The 12867-nt window shown below is 40.6% G+C and overlaps 1 protein-coding gene across 3 annotated transcripts in view; it reads left to right on the top strand.

Annotated features, from left to right (window-relative positions):
• Positions 1-7161, top strand: part of RASSF8 (Ras association domain family member 8) — a 129936-nt gene extending 122775 nt beyond the window's left edge. For all 3 annotated transcript variants that reach the window (XM_030830543.2, XM_060305883.1, XM_060305882.2), the window contains exons 4-5: positions 1941-2085; positions 2732-7161. In XM_030830543.2, the coding sequence (XP_030686403.1) occupies positions 1941-2085; positions 2732-2853 (267 nt within the window). In that variant the 3' untranslated portion in view covers positions 2854-7161. The remainder of the gene's footprint in view (positions 1-1940; positions 2086-2731) is intronic.
• The last annotated feature ends 5706 nt before the right edge of the window (positions 7162-12867 follow it).

Here is a 12867-nt window from a genome sequence, read left to right as displayed (position 1 = left end):
TATGACAAAGCTAAGATATGAGGCCAAAACAAAGATGAGAGCTGAAGCCACGCAGATCCTTTTCCACGGAAGAAGCTTTCTTACTGTGGCAGTGATAGCATTAGGTAATCGGATACAGGAGATGAGAATCTCAGAGCTGGAATGGACACTAATGATGAGATAGTGAATCTGACCTTCTCCTTTTAGTGACAGGGAAACAAGAGCTGAAAGAGATTACCAAGGATTGGTTCACCAGTGATTGTGCGGCTAGCCGGCTGCTTCTCTCTCACGTCTCCTTTGTTGCTAACCCCACCTCCTCCCCTCTCCCGTAACTGTCCTTTGCTTCCCTGAGGGGAGGGGCAGGTTCCTCTTTGATTTTTCCCCATCTCTAGTGGGTACGAGAACATTTCTATTTCACACTTACTCCATGATCACTCAGCTTGTATTTCTTGGATACCCATTCTTGAAAAGACAGTGTGGTAATGTTAATGGGAGTTGCAAAGAGCCATCAGTTTCTAACAGCTGAAAGAGAAAGAGACACAGTTGATTATAATACGGCTACTTATATTTAAATAAATTAAAGTTAAATAATATTCAATAAAGCTCTTTAAAAATATTAAATACATTTACATTTCTGTTTTAGTCACATTTGGCCACATTTCAAGTGCTCAGTAGCACATACGTGCAGTGGCTGCTGAACTGGACAGTGCCGGTTTAGAAGCTGTGTGATCATGGATCAAAGCGTGAACCGTGAGGCTTGCTGGTTAGAAACTGAGAGTGTTTGTAGTAACAGCCTCTCCACATAGTGCCTGTGCGCACCGGAGTTTGAGAAGAGCTGCTGTAGAGTAGGAACAGTTCCACAAGCAGAGAAAGCTGACGTTTCAGGAAGAACTGATGTGATTTCCTTTCTCTGCCACTAACTGCAGTGAGAGGTAGAACTACCACCCAAATTTGCAGTCAGGAATTTCTCATATAATAGAAGGTTGTTAACTTATGATTTGTCAGCATTTTACTATTTGGATTCACTTCAACACAAAACGAGTGCGGTTGGAAATTACATTGCCTTGATATTACAGGAAACACTAATTTGTGACAGTTGTTACTAATAAACCCCACTACCTGTGAAAAGTATCTAACAGGCAAACTACTAACGTATCTCCAAGTACCCCCTACACTCAAAGTAGCGAAAAACCCCGCCTTTCTGTTTTCTCTCCCCTATATCCTCACTACGTCCTCTGACACAACCAGCTTGGATGCGGCCTTGCCACTTTTACTTACAGTGCCCTAAAGGAGAGAAAGAGAAGAAAGTCCGTTTGATAACAGAATGCCTCTCCTTGCTTTTGGAGCTTTCTGGCCATCCAAACTTGGTCTCCTTACTTTAGCGCTCTTCAGTTCTCAGATCTGCTCATCAAGGATTAAAAAACCCCATAGTGGGAATCTTGCTCTCCTTGCTTTCCTTGCTATGATATAAATCTCAGTAATGGATCCCATGAAAACTTGAACAGTTTAAAAAAAACAAGAACCCTGAATCTCATGGACCCAAGTGACTATTAATTTTGCAGTCAGTTATGAAGTAGATAATAAGGAAGTTTAATTGTGAACAGCTTAGCAAGCTTGCTGTAAACACCAGGATGGATGGAATCCAGTGTTTTATTCATGGAAGTTTATAGACATATATTTATTTCATCAGATGCATAGTATACTCTTAACAGAGGAAAGCATGACATTTAAGAGAACAGACTGAAGAAGTTGGCCTTTATTTGCTTCAACTTTTGGCCCATGCCGCAGAGTGAAAGTGACCTCCTTAGCCCATTACATCGATATAAACCAGGTTTGTTAAATGCATTCTTGTGAAAAGTGTCCCACATTCAACCCTTGTAGCAGGTGGGCTGTCACCAGGATGTCTGTAGCTGGCCAGTAGTGAATCCTCAAATTTTAGAAAGCATTTAACTCCCATCTAGGACAAAGAACAAGAATTGGAGCAGCTGACCAAGGAGCTGCGGCAAGTCAACCTCCAGCAGTTTATCCAGCAGACAGGGACGAAAGTCACCGTTTTGCCAGCGGAGCCCATCGAAGTGGAGGCCTCGCATGCAGACCTGGAAAGGGGTAAGATTTGAGAGATCGCTTTTTAAAAAGCTTTACGCTCTTAACTTGGAATAAACTGCTTACATTCGGTTAAAATGTTCTCCTACCATTCAAAGCTAATTCTTGGGCTGCTTAAAAAAATTTTTGACATACTTGCTGTTTCTGGGGAAAATCAGTAATATTTAGGTTATTTATTTACTTAGATGACCAGATAGCCTATCATTAGTTTTAAACTGCTTCCTTACAAACTTTTCCTGAAATGTGTGAGTCGTAGTCTATTAATTGAGTTTATTAATTGAGTTTTAGCTTCTCTCTGTTCCTAATGGCCCTTCTTCCTCTCCTGAAAGTCTTTGTTGTTAATTTGGGCTGATATTTAAAAGACACTTCTAAATCTGTATATGCATATAATCTGAACAACCCAGAAAGAGGAGCAAAATGTTCACCTTTTAAGAAAAGATCATGAACTGTTCAAATCACTGAAAACTATTTTATCAACTGAGGGGGTCAAGCAGACGTAACCTCTCCTCTCACCCAGGACTCACGGGGGGTTGCAATCGTTACTGTATATTATTTGGTTCTGGAGAGCAGGAAAAGCTCTAATTTTTCATATTGCTAAGTACTCCAGGTTACTGCAAACATCAAATGACTTTCTCTGTTTCCTGTTTAGAGGCACCATTCCAGTCGGGGTCTCTGAAGCGACCTGGTTCCTCTCGGCAGCTCCCCAGTAATCTTCGTATTCTACAGAATCCTATCTCGTCTGGTTTTAATCCTGAAGGCATATATGTATAACATTATCTGTCTTCAGGGGAGAGACCCAGTAAAGGTACCGAGGACAGTGAAAATTCCTTCTTTGATTTTGTGCCAATGATGAACAGAGGATATAGTTCACAAGCCACCGTATCTTTTTTCTGTCCTAAATTGCATACCACTTGGAGCCATACCCTGTGCACTGATGCTAAAGAACAAAGAAACTGTTTTCACACAGCCACAGTGTTGATGTTTTTGTCCAGCAGCTGTAATGCAAAGCCTTCGTTTTTATTTGTAGCATTTCGAGAGCATTAGGAAAGTATTATACTGTGTGTATACATAAATAAAACCGTGACTTCAGAATGAAGAGAAATACGTGACTGGCTTAGTTTATTTATTCCATGTAATCAATTAAGGAGTGAATGTTGACATTTTAATATTTTTTATTAATACTTATCCTGTGACTGAGTTACATTGCATATTGTGTGACGATGACTTTGTGTGCATGTTGCCAGACTCCATGCGTTGCTGAATTACAGCTACACAAGTGTCATAGGGGGCTCCGCCATGGAAACTGACTCCAGAAGAACTGACTTGCATTTACCTTGTGAACCCATCCTAGCCCCTGCTTAATTAGGTGAGATAATTCAGGTTTTCTTTTTAATCTGGTGTTTCATCTTTTCTTTACAGTATTTCCAGCATATGAATGAACCACATACAAGAGCAGAAATATTTTCATGAAGTAAATTACATGTTTAAAAGGTTTGCAGTGCTTCAGACACTGTTGAACAAAAATGTAATTGTTGAATATCTATCCAAACAGGCATGGGGTTTCCTGATACATAATGTGTTTTGTTTCTGCCCTGCCTTATTATTTTAGTCTCATGGGTCCTCAGAGTTGCCATCATACATAAATTAGAAATGTCTTAAAAAAAAGAGAGAGATGTCCAAGGATATCTTCAGGAAGGTTGCTTTAAGTGATATTTTTTTTATTTTAAAATAACCCACTCTAGGGCTTCCCTGGTGGCGCGGTGGTTGAGAGTCCGCCTGCCGATGCAGGGGACGAGAGTTCGTGCCCCGGTCCGGGAGGATCCCGCGTGCCGCGGAGCGGCTGGGCCCGTGGGCCATGGCCGCTGGGCCTGTGCGTCCGGAGCCTGTGCTCCGCAACGGGAGAGGCCACAGCAGTGAGAGGCCCGCGTACCACAAAAAAAAATAATAATAATAAAAAAAATAAAATAAAATAAAATAACCCACTTTATATGTATGGTCTATTGGTGTAAGCACCCATGGATAAGTTATTGCTTGCACAGAATTTACTGTGTACATTATGAACTATTGCAATTTTTCCAGTCACTTAAATAGAAAGTAGATTGGAGTTAGTTACTTTTTACCAAGGAAATAAAGTTAAAGTCAGTGTTCGTTTTTATTAATTTTCAGCTTGACCTTTGCAGGACATTAATCTCCATTTGTACATATATTATTTTCTTGTTTATAAAACCAAAAATGAGTCAACACCCCTCCCATGAGTACTGACTTAACTAAGATGCACAAGAGTATCTAGATGGATGTGGTCAGATACTTCTTAGCCATTTTTACTTTCCCTCTGATCAGAATTTGGTACAATATAATTAAGACTTTCATCTAAAATTTAAAGTAGTTTTTTATTCTGAGGAAAACATATTGTCTGTATTATTTACATGCAACAAAATAAAAGTGGATTAGTATATTAATGCCATGGTAACAATAAAAAGGTGTAAGTTATATCCTATGCATGAGGGCAATTTTTGATGTTTTAAACGCATCTGACTTGTTTTTGGTTTAATGAATGCTGAGAATGCTGCTATAGTTAGGTTTCCAATGAAAATTTTTAAGAATGGCTATGACAATATGTAGAAGCTTCTAGACGACTGAAAGTAATAACGCATAGTTGCCTTTTCTAGTCCAGCTAAATGGCAGACCTCAACTAAAAATATTTTCTTTGGGTTCTTGGAGTTATCGAGTTGACCTTGCCATTATATTGTTTTGCGGAAAAAAACTTGAGAAATAAATGATTCTTATCTAATAGCCACAATCTATACACATTTGCTCTCAGTTTATAATAGTTATTTCATATCCATATATATTTAAAAATTAGAATTAAAAAATCAAAATAATTTGTAGATTTTTGTGACAATAATGGTTTATGTATGCCTGATATATGCCTTATTTTTAAAGGGTTCCATTCTATACTGGGTCATTTTGTTATTGTTGTTCAGAGAAATTGAGATCTTATTCACAAAGAAAAACATTTTTATAAGTTGATCACATTCTATTTAAATCAAAATGTTAATAAACCTAGATATATGAGACTTCGCAATTTTTAATTGCAACGATGCCTGGGCATGCCATGAAAAACACAAAGTATCCAACTTAATTGTTGTAAATTATTATCAGCATTAACCTAATAACTTTAAAGAAAGACTGGGAGTAGGATTCTGACAACTTCATCTGAATTTTCAAGCTGCCAAATAATCTTCACAGACCTAACTACAGATAGAAATACTATTTCCTAGATGAGAAGAGTATATAAATGGGAATTTGATTAATACAATGAGCAGCTGTACTTTTTAAGCAGTTATATTTACCAACACTTCTGGAAGCACATCTCTAAGAAATATTTTCTAAGTATTTTTTTTAAATAGAGGAAAGAAAACTCATTTCCCTAGAACATCTTAAAAATATCTTAGTCTATTTCTGATTATTTTTATCTCTTGTGAATACAAATGAGTTAGATTAAGTGCCACATCTTTGGATACATTTCAGAGGGGAAGTGGGCAATGGTACACAAAAATACCAAATAGAGAATTTTGCATCTGGGGGCATATTCAGGTTCTAAATACTAAATTAGATTGTAAGTTTTTTAAATTATTATTACACTGAAAGTTGTTTTATTGTGATTTTCTACAAGTATTAAATACATGAGAAGATTTTTTTTTCTTACCAGGGAGTAATTTGAAATAGTATTGGTATATTTGACCCTTTTGAGTGTTTGTCATCCTCAGCAAATGATCCGTAGTGGCTTGCCTCAATCCTTTTGTTGTTCTTATGAGATATTTTGGTTTGTTAGCGTTTTTCTTTTTTTTTTTCTCCTGATGCACAGGGTATTTATATGTGAGACTTCGTTTGGTGTTAATAGGAGTTACCCATTTAAATCCCTCAGCCATCACTGAGCTAGTCATCAATTTCTGTAGTTCAAATTAATCAAACTAGAGCTCAAACAAGACTAATACAGTAAAAATGTAAAAGTTACGGTATGAAATGGGAATTTTAACAATGTTTAAGAAGAACAAATAAGCACTTGCTTCCAGAACATAAATACATTTTGCACCTGCATTAAAAGAAAAGTTTCTTTGTGAATAAGAGCAAAGTGGCCTTTAGAGAAAAGAAACTTCATTTAAAACCGTTTCTGTGAACATCTTTCCAAGTTACAACTATAATAATGGATTGAGGAGACAATATGGAAAAGGCAGAAACTCTTGATTTCAGGCGCGCAAAGGGCACGGGCAGATGGACGGTTCCTTGTGTGCATTGCCTTTGAAAAATTGGGCCTTAACTTATATGTAAATAAGGATGCTGTGTTCACATCCCTCTTCTACCTAAAGTTGTCTTTATTAGTCCATATTGTATTAAATTTAGCTCATAAGTATTACTTTTATATTATGTCAGTTTTTTTAAGTTGCATGTTTATACTGTTTGCTACAGTATTTTTCAGTTTTGGTTTAAGACCATCAGCTGTACGGAGAAGACAGAACAATCACTATTTATTCAGTGTTGCTGCTTTACATTTCCAGAGTAAGCTTTTGATGCCAGGACAGTGACTGCTTGAAAGCTGCAGGAGCTCTATTCCAGTGCGTTTTATATATTTTTAGAAACCAAATAAATGCAGATAACTATTTAGTATACTAATTATATTAAACCAGCAGAAATATAAAGGCAATAAAGTATATACATATATATATGGGGGGGAGGGAAAAGATTAAAAATAGGTTTACAGCCAGACATGGTGATAGCCCTAAATGTATTTCTCAATCTGTCTTTCTTTATTGACCCGAAGAGGATTTGAGTTGCTGCAGCTTTAAACAGAAAAATGCCATGTCCACTAACTGTGGACACATAAATATGCTTTTAGTACTGCTTTGCTTATGTACAAGTAAAATGTCTGTAATCTGTATTATATGTAATGGTTCTTTTCTTTTGACTTTCATTTCAAAATGTATATTTTCTGATTACTATCATGAGCTGTAAAACAAAGGATCAATATCTGATATTCTCCCAAATAATAAATCTTCAGGATTCACTGGGGCATTACAATTGCTGGTTTGTTTCTTACGTATGTAATATTTTAAACTGTAATTGTTTTTCCTTTAAAAGATGCCTAAGAGAAAAGGTCTGCATATCAGTGACACAGAATTACATTTTTCTGAAAGTAATGTTAATTATAAGTAAAGAATTATCTTTTCCTGCCAAGGCAGCTGCTTCATCTGAGTGACACTGAATTAAGAAACTAATATGCTTCCCTTTTATTTCAAAAGTAAAAGAAAAAATTATTTAGTATTGAAGCGCTGTATTCCCAGATCTCTTTAAAACCACAAGTGAGAGGAAGAGCAGGAACAATTCAGTCCTTCCCACTTGCCGGGCACAACAGGAGGTGCATTCTTCCATCCAGGAACTTCTCCCAAATCACATAACTGATAAGTAGTTCTTCGGGTCCTTGAACGTAGTCCTTTCAGATACCAAGGTACTGTCCTGTATTCCACAATAAAGCTGCGTAATAAGCTTTACAATGCCCAGCTTCTACATGTTAAGCACTTTTCAGTGTGGAAGTATATAAATTATCTTTGGGCTTTTTTTGTTTGTTTGTTTGTTTTTTGCGGTACGCGGGCCTCTCACTGTCGTGGCCTCTCCCGTTGCGGAGCACAGGCTCCGGACGCGCAGGCTCAGCGGCCATGGCTCACGGGCCCAGCCACTCCGCGGCATGTGGGATCTTCCCGGACCGGGGCACGAACCCGCGTCCCCTGCATGGGCAGGCGGACTCTCAACCACTGCGCCACCAGGGAAGCCCTATCTTTGTATTTTTTACCAGTAGAAGTTCGATCTTGTTCATGAAATTATACATGTGAATAATAGGATGTTATAAAAGCGAAGAGAAAATGAGAACCATTAACTGAAAATGTAAATTATTCTGTGTCCTAGTTTGGACTTTTAGAATTTTAATTTCCATCCTGTCTTCCTCACCTGCTGCCCATTCCATGTGTTTGTGCTTGCCTCCCTGAAGAAAGACCAGTGGAGTTCTATAAAATGGGCATAAACACGCTGGGCACATTCATGCTTTCTGCAGACATTCAGAGAGCCTCTGCTGTTGGCCAGACACTGGACTGAAGTTAATATGATTTGTTCTGCACCTCAGGGAGGTTTACAGTCTAGTGACCACCATTAAAGGAGGGCTTCACCCCAGCGCGGGGTGTTGGCAAGCCCTGGAGAAGGGGATATAAACTGGAGAGGGCTGCCGGCACAGACAAGAAGATAGAAAGATGAAGAGGCTGGGAGGGCTAAGAGAGAAGGTAGGCGTCGATCATGAAGGGCCTTGGTTGTCATGTAAGAGTCTAGACTTTATCCTTAGAGCCACAGAGGAGTTTTAAGCATGGGAATGAAACGATCAGATTAGCGTATTAGGAAGATCCTTCTGACTGGCATCATGAAGAGCTGCCTGAAGAAGGGTCAAGGCTAGAGGCAATGAGGACAGCTTATGAGGTCTGCGGGAGTCTGGGCCAGAGGTGGTGGTAACCTGAACTAAGTAGGCTGTTAGGGTTTATTCAGTAACAAGTTCTTACTAAGCACCTACCGTGCACCCGGAGAAGAGGAGAACCAAAGAGATCATAGGCATCTGAAGTAGACAGTAGCAAAAGGATATGATGTTTAAATGGTGGAGGAGGGAAAAAAGAATCCAAGAAACCCCAGGCGTTTGACAGCTCTCCGCAGCCTTAAATGAAACGGTGGAAACGGTGCCGTGGGACTCGATGAGTAGTCACAGATACTCTGTTCTGTGTGCTGGGTGGCAAGAGATTGGGACAGGAGGAAGGGAAGGGAGAGGATGAAGACACAGAAGATATGTATTTGAGAGGTGGGCCTTCAAATGACTCTCCCCCTTGTAGACAGCCCCTGCAGGCTTTCCTGCAGGAAAACCATGGTTTGGGGGGAAAAGCTCTTTGCAGCACCAAATTTAAACACCCCGGTCTCTTAGTCTGGTGTGTTGGAATCCTGTTTTCCCAGCATTATACTTAACCTTGTGTTCTATTGATGTATCTGCCACTTTCATTCATCTGCCATGGGTATGTGTCCACGATGACAGAAGGGTCTGACTGTGGTCCAGAATGAAAGGAAGCGAAGGGAGAACGGACAATACCGACGCATCTTCGTTTATGCCAAGCCGATATTTACAAGTTTCCTGCAACTGCCCAAAGCGAGAAAATCAAGTAAGTGAATTGGAATACTTAGTGTCATGCTGTTTTTAAAGAACAAAGCAAATCACAGACACTTCAAGCAAAGAGCACAATGAGCTAACATACTGTGCAGCCACAAGCAGCTGGCAGGAGGAGGCTGGCGAGAGCAGGGCGCGTGCAGGGTGCACCAGGGGCCGCCCTCTCAGCCCAGAGGGCCGCAGCGTGGCAGTCGCTGAGCACCGCCTGATGGCTTCCACACCATCCCCACCAAACCCCAAAGACTAGACCCGCACGGGCCACCTTGGGCTAAAATGGTCTCCCTTTGGGGCTTCCCTGGTGGCGCAGTGGTAGAGAGTCCGCCTGCCGATGCAGAGAACACGGGTTCATGCCCCGGTCCGGGAGGATCCCACATGCCGCGGAGCGGCTGGGCCCGTGAGCCATGGCCGCTGAGCCTGCGCATCCGGAGCCTGTGCGCCACAATGGGAGAGGCCACAACAGTGAGAGGCCCGCGTACCGCAAAAATAAAATAAAATAAAAAAGGTCTCTCTTTGATTGAGCCAAAATAGATTTCCTTATAATTTCCAACTTTCCTTAAGATCTCACAGAAGAAACAATTTTTCACCAATATGACAGCACTGCAGAAATTTGAAGGCATCTCTTATGCCATCTAGTGTTCTCTTTCCCGGGCTAAATATTCCCAGTTCTTTCAAATAAGTATAATTTCCAGTCTCCACACTTGAGAATGTGTCAGCTAGGACTGATCACGAAACTCCGTCTGTGATTTAACCAGGTCACCGTGGAGGAACTTGATTCATTGTTATGAAGCCTAAAACTAAACTGGGTTGGGTGGGAGTGTGGGCGGTTGGTTAGTCTTTTGTGAACTCCGTCCCATTATTGAGTCATTGAGCTGATAGTTCGCTGAAATCCTGTCTTTTTCACATTTTCTGCTGTTAGTGAAATCGTTCCTAATTTGTAATGTGTGGAATTGAGTTTGGTAACGCATGTGCAGCATCCTAATTGATCAAAATACTTATCATCTCTGAACACTCTGAAAGTGTGTTTAATCCCAGAAGGAAGAGGTGAGCTTTAACGTCAGATCAATCATGAGGTTACTTTTGTGGAGGGCCGAGTCCTGCCGGAGCACATTGGAGGTGAGCAGGAAAATCAGGACAGGCTCCATGGAGGAAGTAGATTAGGCTCTGGAAGAGTTAGCAGGCTTTCACTCAGTTGTGTTTACTGAGTTTCTACTATGTGGTGGTCACTGGAGATACAGCAGTGAACAAAAAAGACCAAAATCCCTCCTCACATGGAACTTGTATTCTCGAGGAAAAGATAGAGGAAAAAGGGAGTGAAATATTTAGTATTTTTGATTGTGATAAGATCAAAGGAGGGAAAAAAAAAGCAAAGAACGATAGGAAGTGCCAGAGGTTGAGAAAAGACTCAACCTTAGGTGGCTCCGAAATCCTCTCTTAAAAGGTGACATGCCTGCAGACATGAAAAGGAGGTACCTGGGCCTCGCAGCCCATGTTCGGCTCCTGTAAGCGGAGTCCTAAGTGCCCGAAGAGCCTGTGGAGTCCAGCTTTCTGTTTCCAAGCAACCGACTCGGAATATACAGTCCTTTTCTGGCTGTGAGCTAATAACCCCTTCTCCCAATTATTCGTTCGGTCGATCCTCTCAAATCTAATAAAGTGAAGGGAGAAGATACCTTTAAATGTTTGAAATTCAAATTGAACTAACCTCAATCCTTCCCAAATTAAAATTAAATTCATAGACGTCTATGAATAGATTAAAACCCGACCTACCCTTTTTTCCAAACAGTGGCTAAAGGAATACCTTTGATCTAAAGAAGCTTTGTTCTGTTAGACATCCTCTCCAAATTTAATGCAGCTTTATAACCTAAAGATATGTGTTTTTCCAGGCAAGATCTTACACAAAAACAAGCCATTGTCAGGTGCCCTACCATATAATGATCAGTCTATGTTTATGGAAGGCATCTGTAACTTGAGTCCATGGACTCATAGGAAAGGTTTCAGAGGTTCCTTGTACAGAGACTCCTAATATGGACATTGGGGGGTCGTGGAAAAGTAGAGAGTACGCTGAGTTGGGGTAAGATGAGGGAGTGATAGATGGGGCCGTATTGTGAAGGACATTGAGTCTCATCAGGCAGGCAACGGAGAGCCAAACAGGGTCAAAGGAGCCTTAAGATTAGTTTGCTTTTTCGAGAGCTTACTCTGGCAATCTTGGAGTGATCGGGCTGCACTGGGAAGAGATTGGTCTTAGGGGAACCTCGTGGAAGGCAGTTGTAATAGACCTGCTTAACTATCTCCTGTGAAAACTGTCTTGAACATCCACCCCCTCCAAACTCTAATAAATAGCATTGACAGTTCTTCACCTTGTGTCACCATTTTGCCCTGAACATACGTGTAATACAGCCCGTGAAAAAATCCCAGGTGGACATAAATGGAAAATCCCTAGACTCTGCAGTGCAAGGACAGATGTGGAGAAATTGCTCAAGTGATGGCACAGCAAAAATTTCACGGCCTGGCATCTGGCTCAAGGCCCAGTCAAGTTGACCCATAAAATTAACCATCAGAGGTGTGTGTGTGTGTGTGTGTGTGTGTGTATTTAGATTATAATACATATAACAGCAGCCAAATAAAAACCTTTCTTCTTTCTGAATACCACTGTGTACAATCTCTCCAGTATGTCTCAAGTAAACCACTGGAATCGCTATTGCTATTTGACCATATCTCTCTTGCCAAGGGCTCTGACACCAAATAAACGTATAAGATTTAAAGAAAACAGTGGCTCAGTCCTTTACACAGTCCTCCCTAAGCAAACACTCTTGGAGAGCTCCCCTCTGCAGTGTGGTAAATGGAACTTCAAGTGAAGCTACCGAATAGAAGTTTAGGCAAATTCTTGAAAACCTGTTTGCTAGGAACCAGTTCTATCTAACCATAAATCTCTTGTTGCCGTGACTGTTTCTTCTCTTATGACACAAGCAAATAAAGATAGAATGCTTCCAAACCAGATTTTCACTTCTTTTCATTTGCTTTTGCCTCAAAATTGTATCCTTGATTCTTCCAAATCAACAAACAGTGGCATGTTTTTCAGGTCCATTTAGGGCACTGGGGAGCTGGTAGTCATCGTTCTGGAATTCCACTACTTCATGATATTTTTCACGGGGGTGGGATCCACTGGGAAAGGAGCTATTGAGAGGCTGGTGACTCAAGTTGTGTACTTGTCCTGTTGAGATGCTGGTAGAATCTACATTGATGTTTCCAGACAGCATTTGAATATGCAGGTGTGAAGCTTGGGCAGGAAACAAAGCTGAAGGTGGACATACAGAAACTACCTGCACTGAGGCATTTTCTCTTGAAAATGCAGAGACCGCTCCCCCCCCCCCGCAAATAACATACAAATATATTTTTAAAGGAAGAAGTAAGTTTCTCAAGGAGAAGTATACATTATTGCTATGCAGTATGGTCAGAGGACCAGCAGCCTCGGTGTTGCCTCGGAACTGTTTAGAAATGCAGAGTCTCCAGCCACACTCCAGACTCTGTGAGTTAGAATTTGT

The sequence above is a fragment of the Globicephala melas genome, chromosome 10 (genome assembly GCF_963455315.2).
Source record: "Globicephala melas chromosome 10, mGloMel1.2, whole genome shotgun sequence".
NCBI classification, from domain to species: Eukaryota; Metazoa; Chordata; class Mammalia; order Artiodactyla; family Delphinidae; genus Globicephala; species Globicephala melas.
This window is presented reverse-complemented; position numbering and strand designations above follow the sequence as displayed.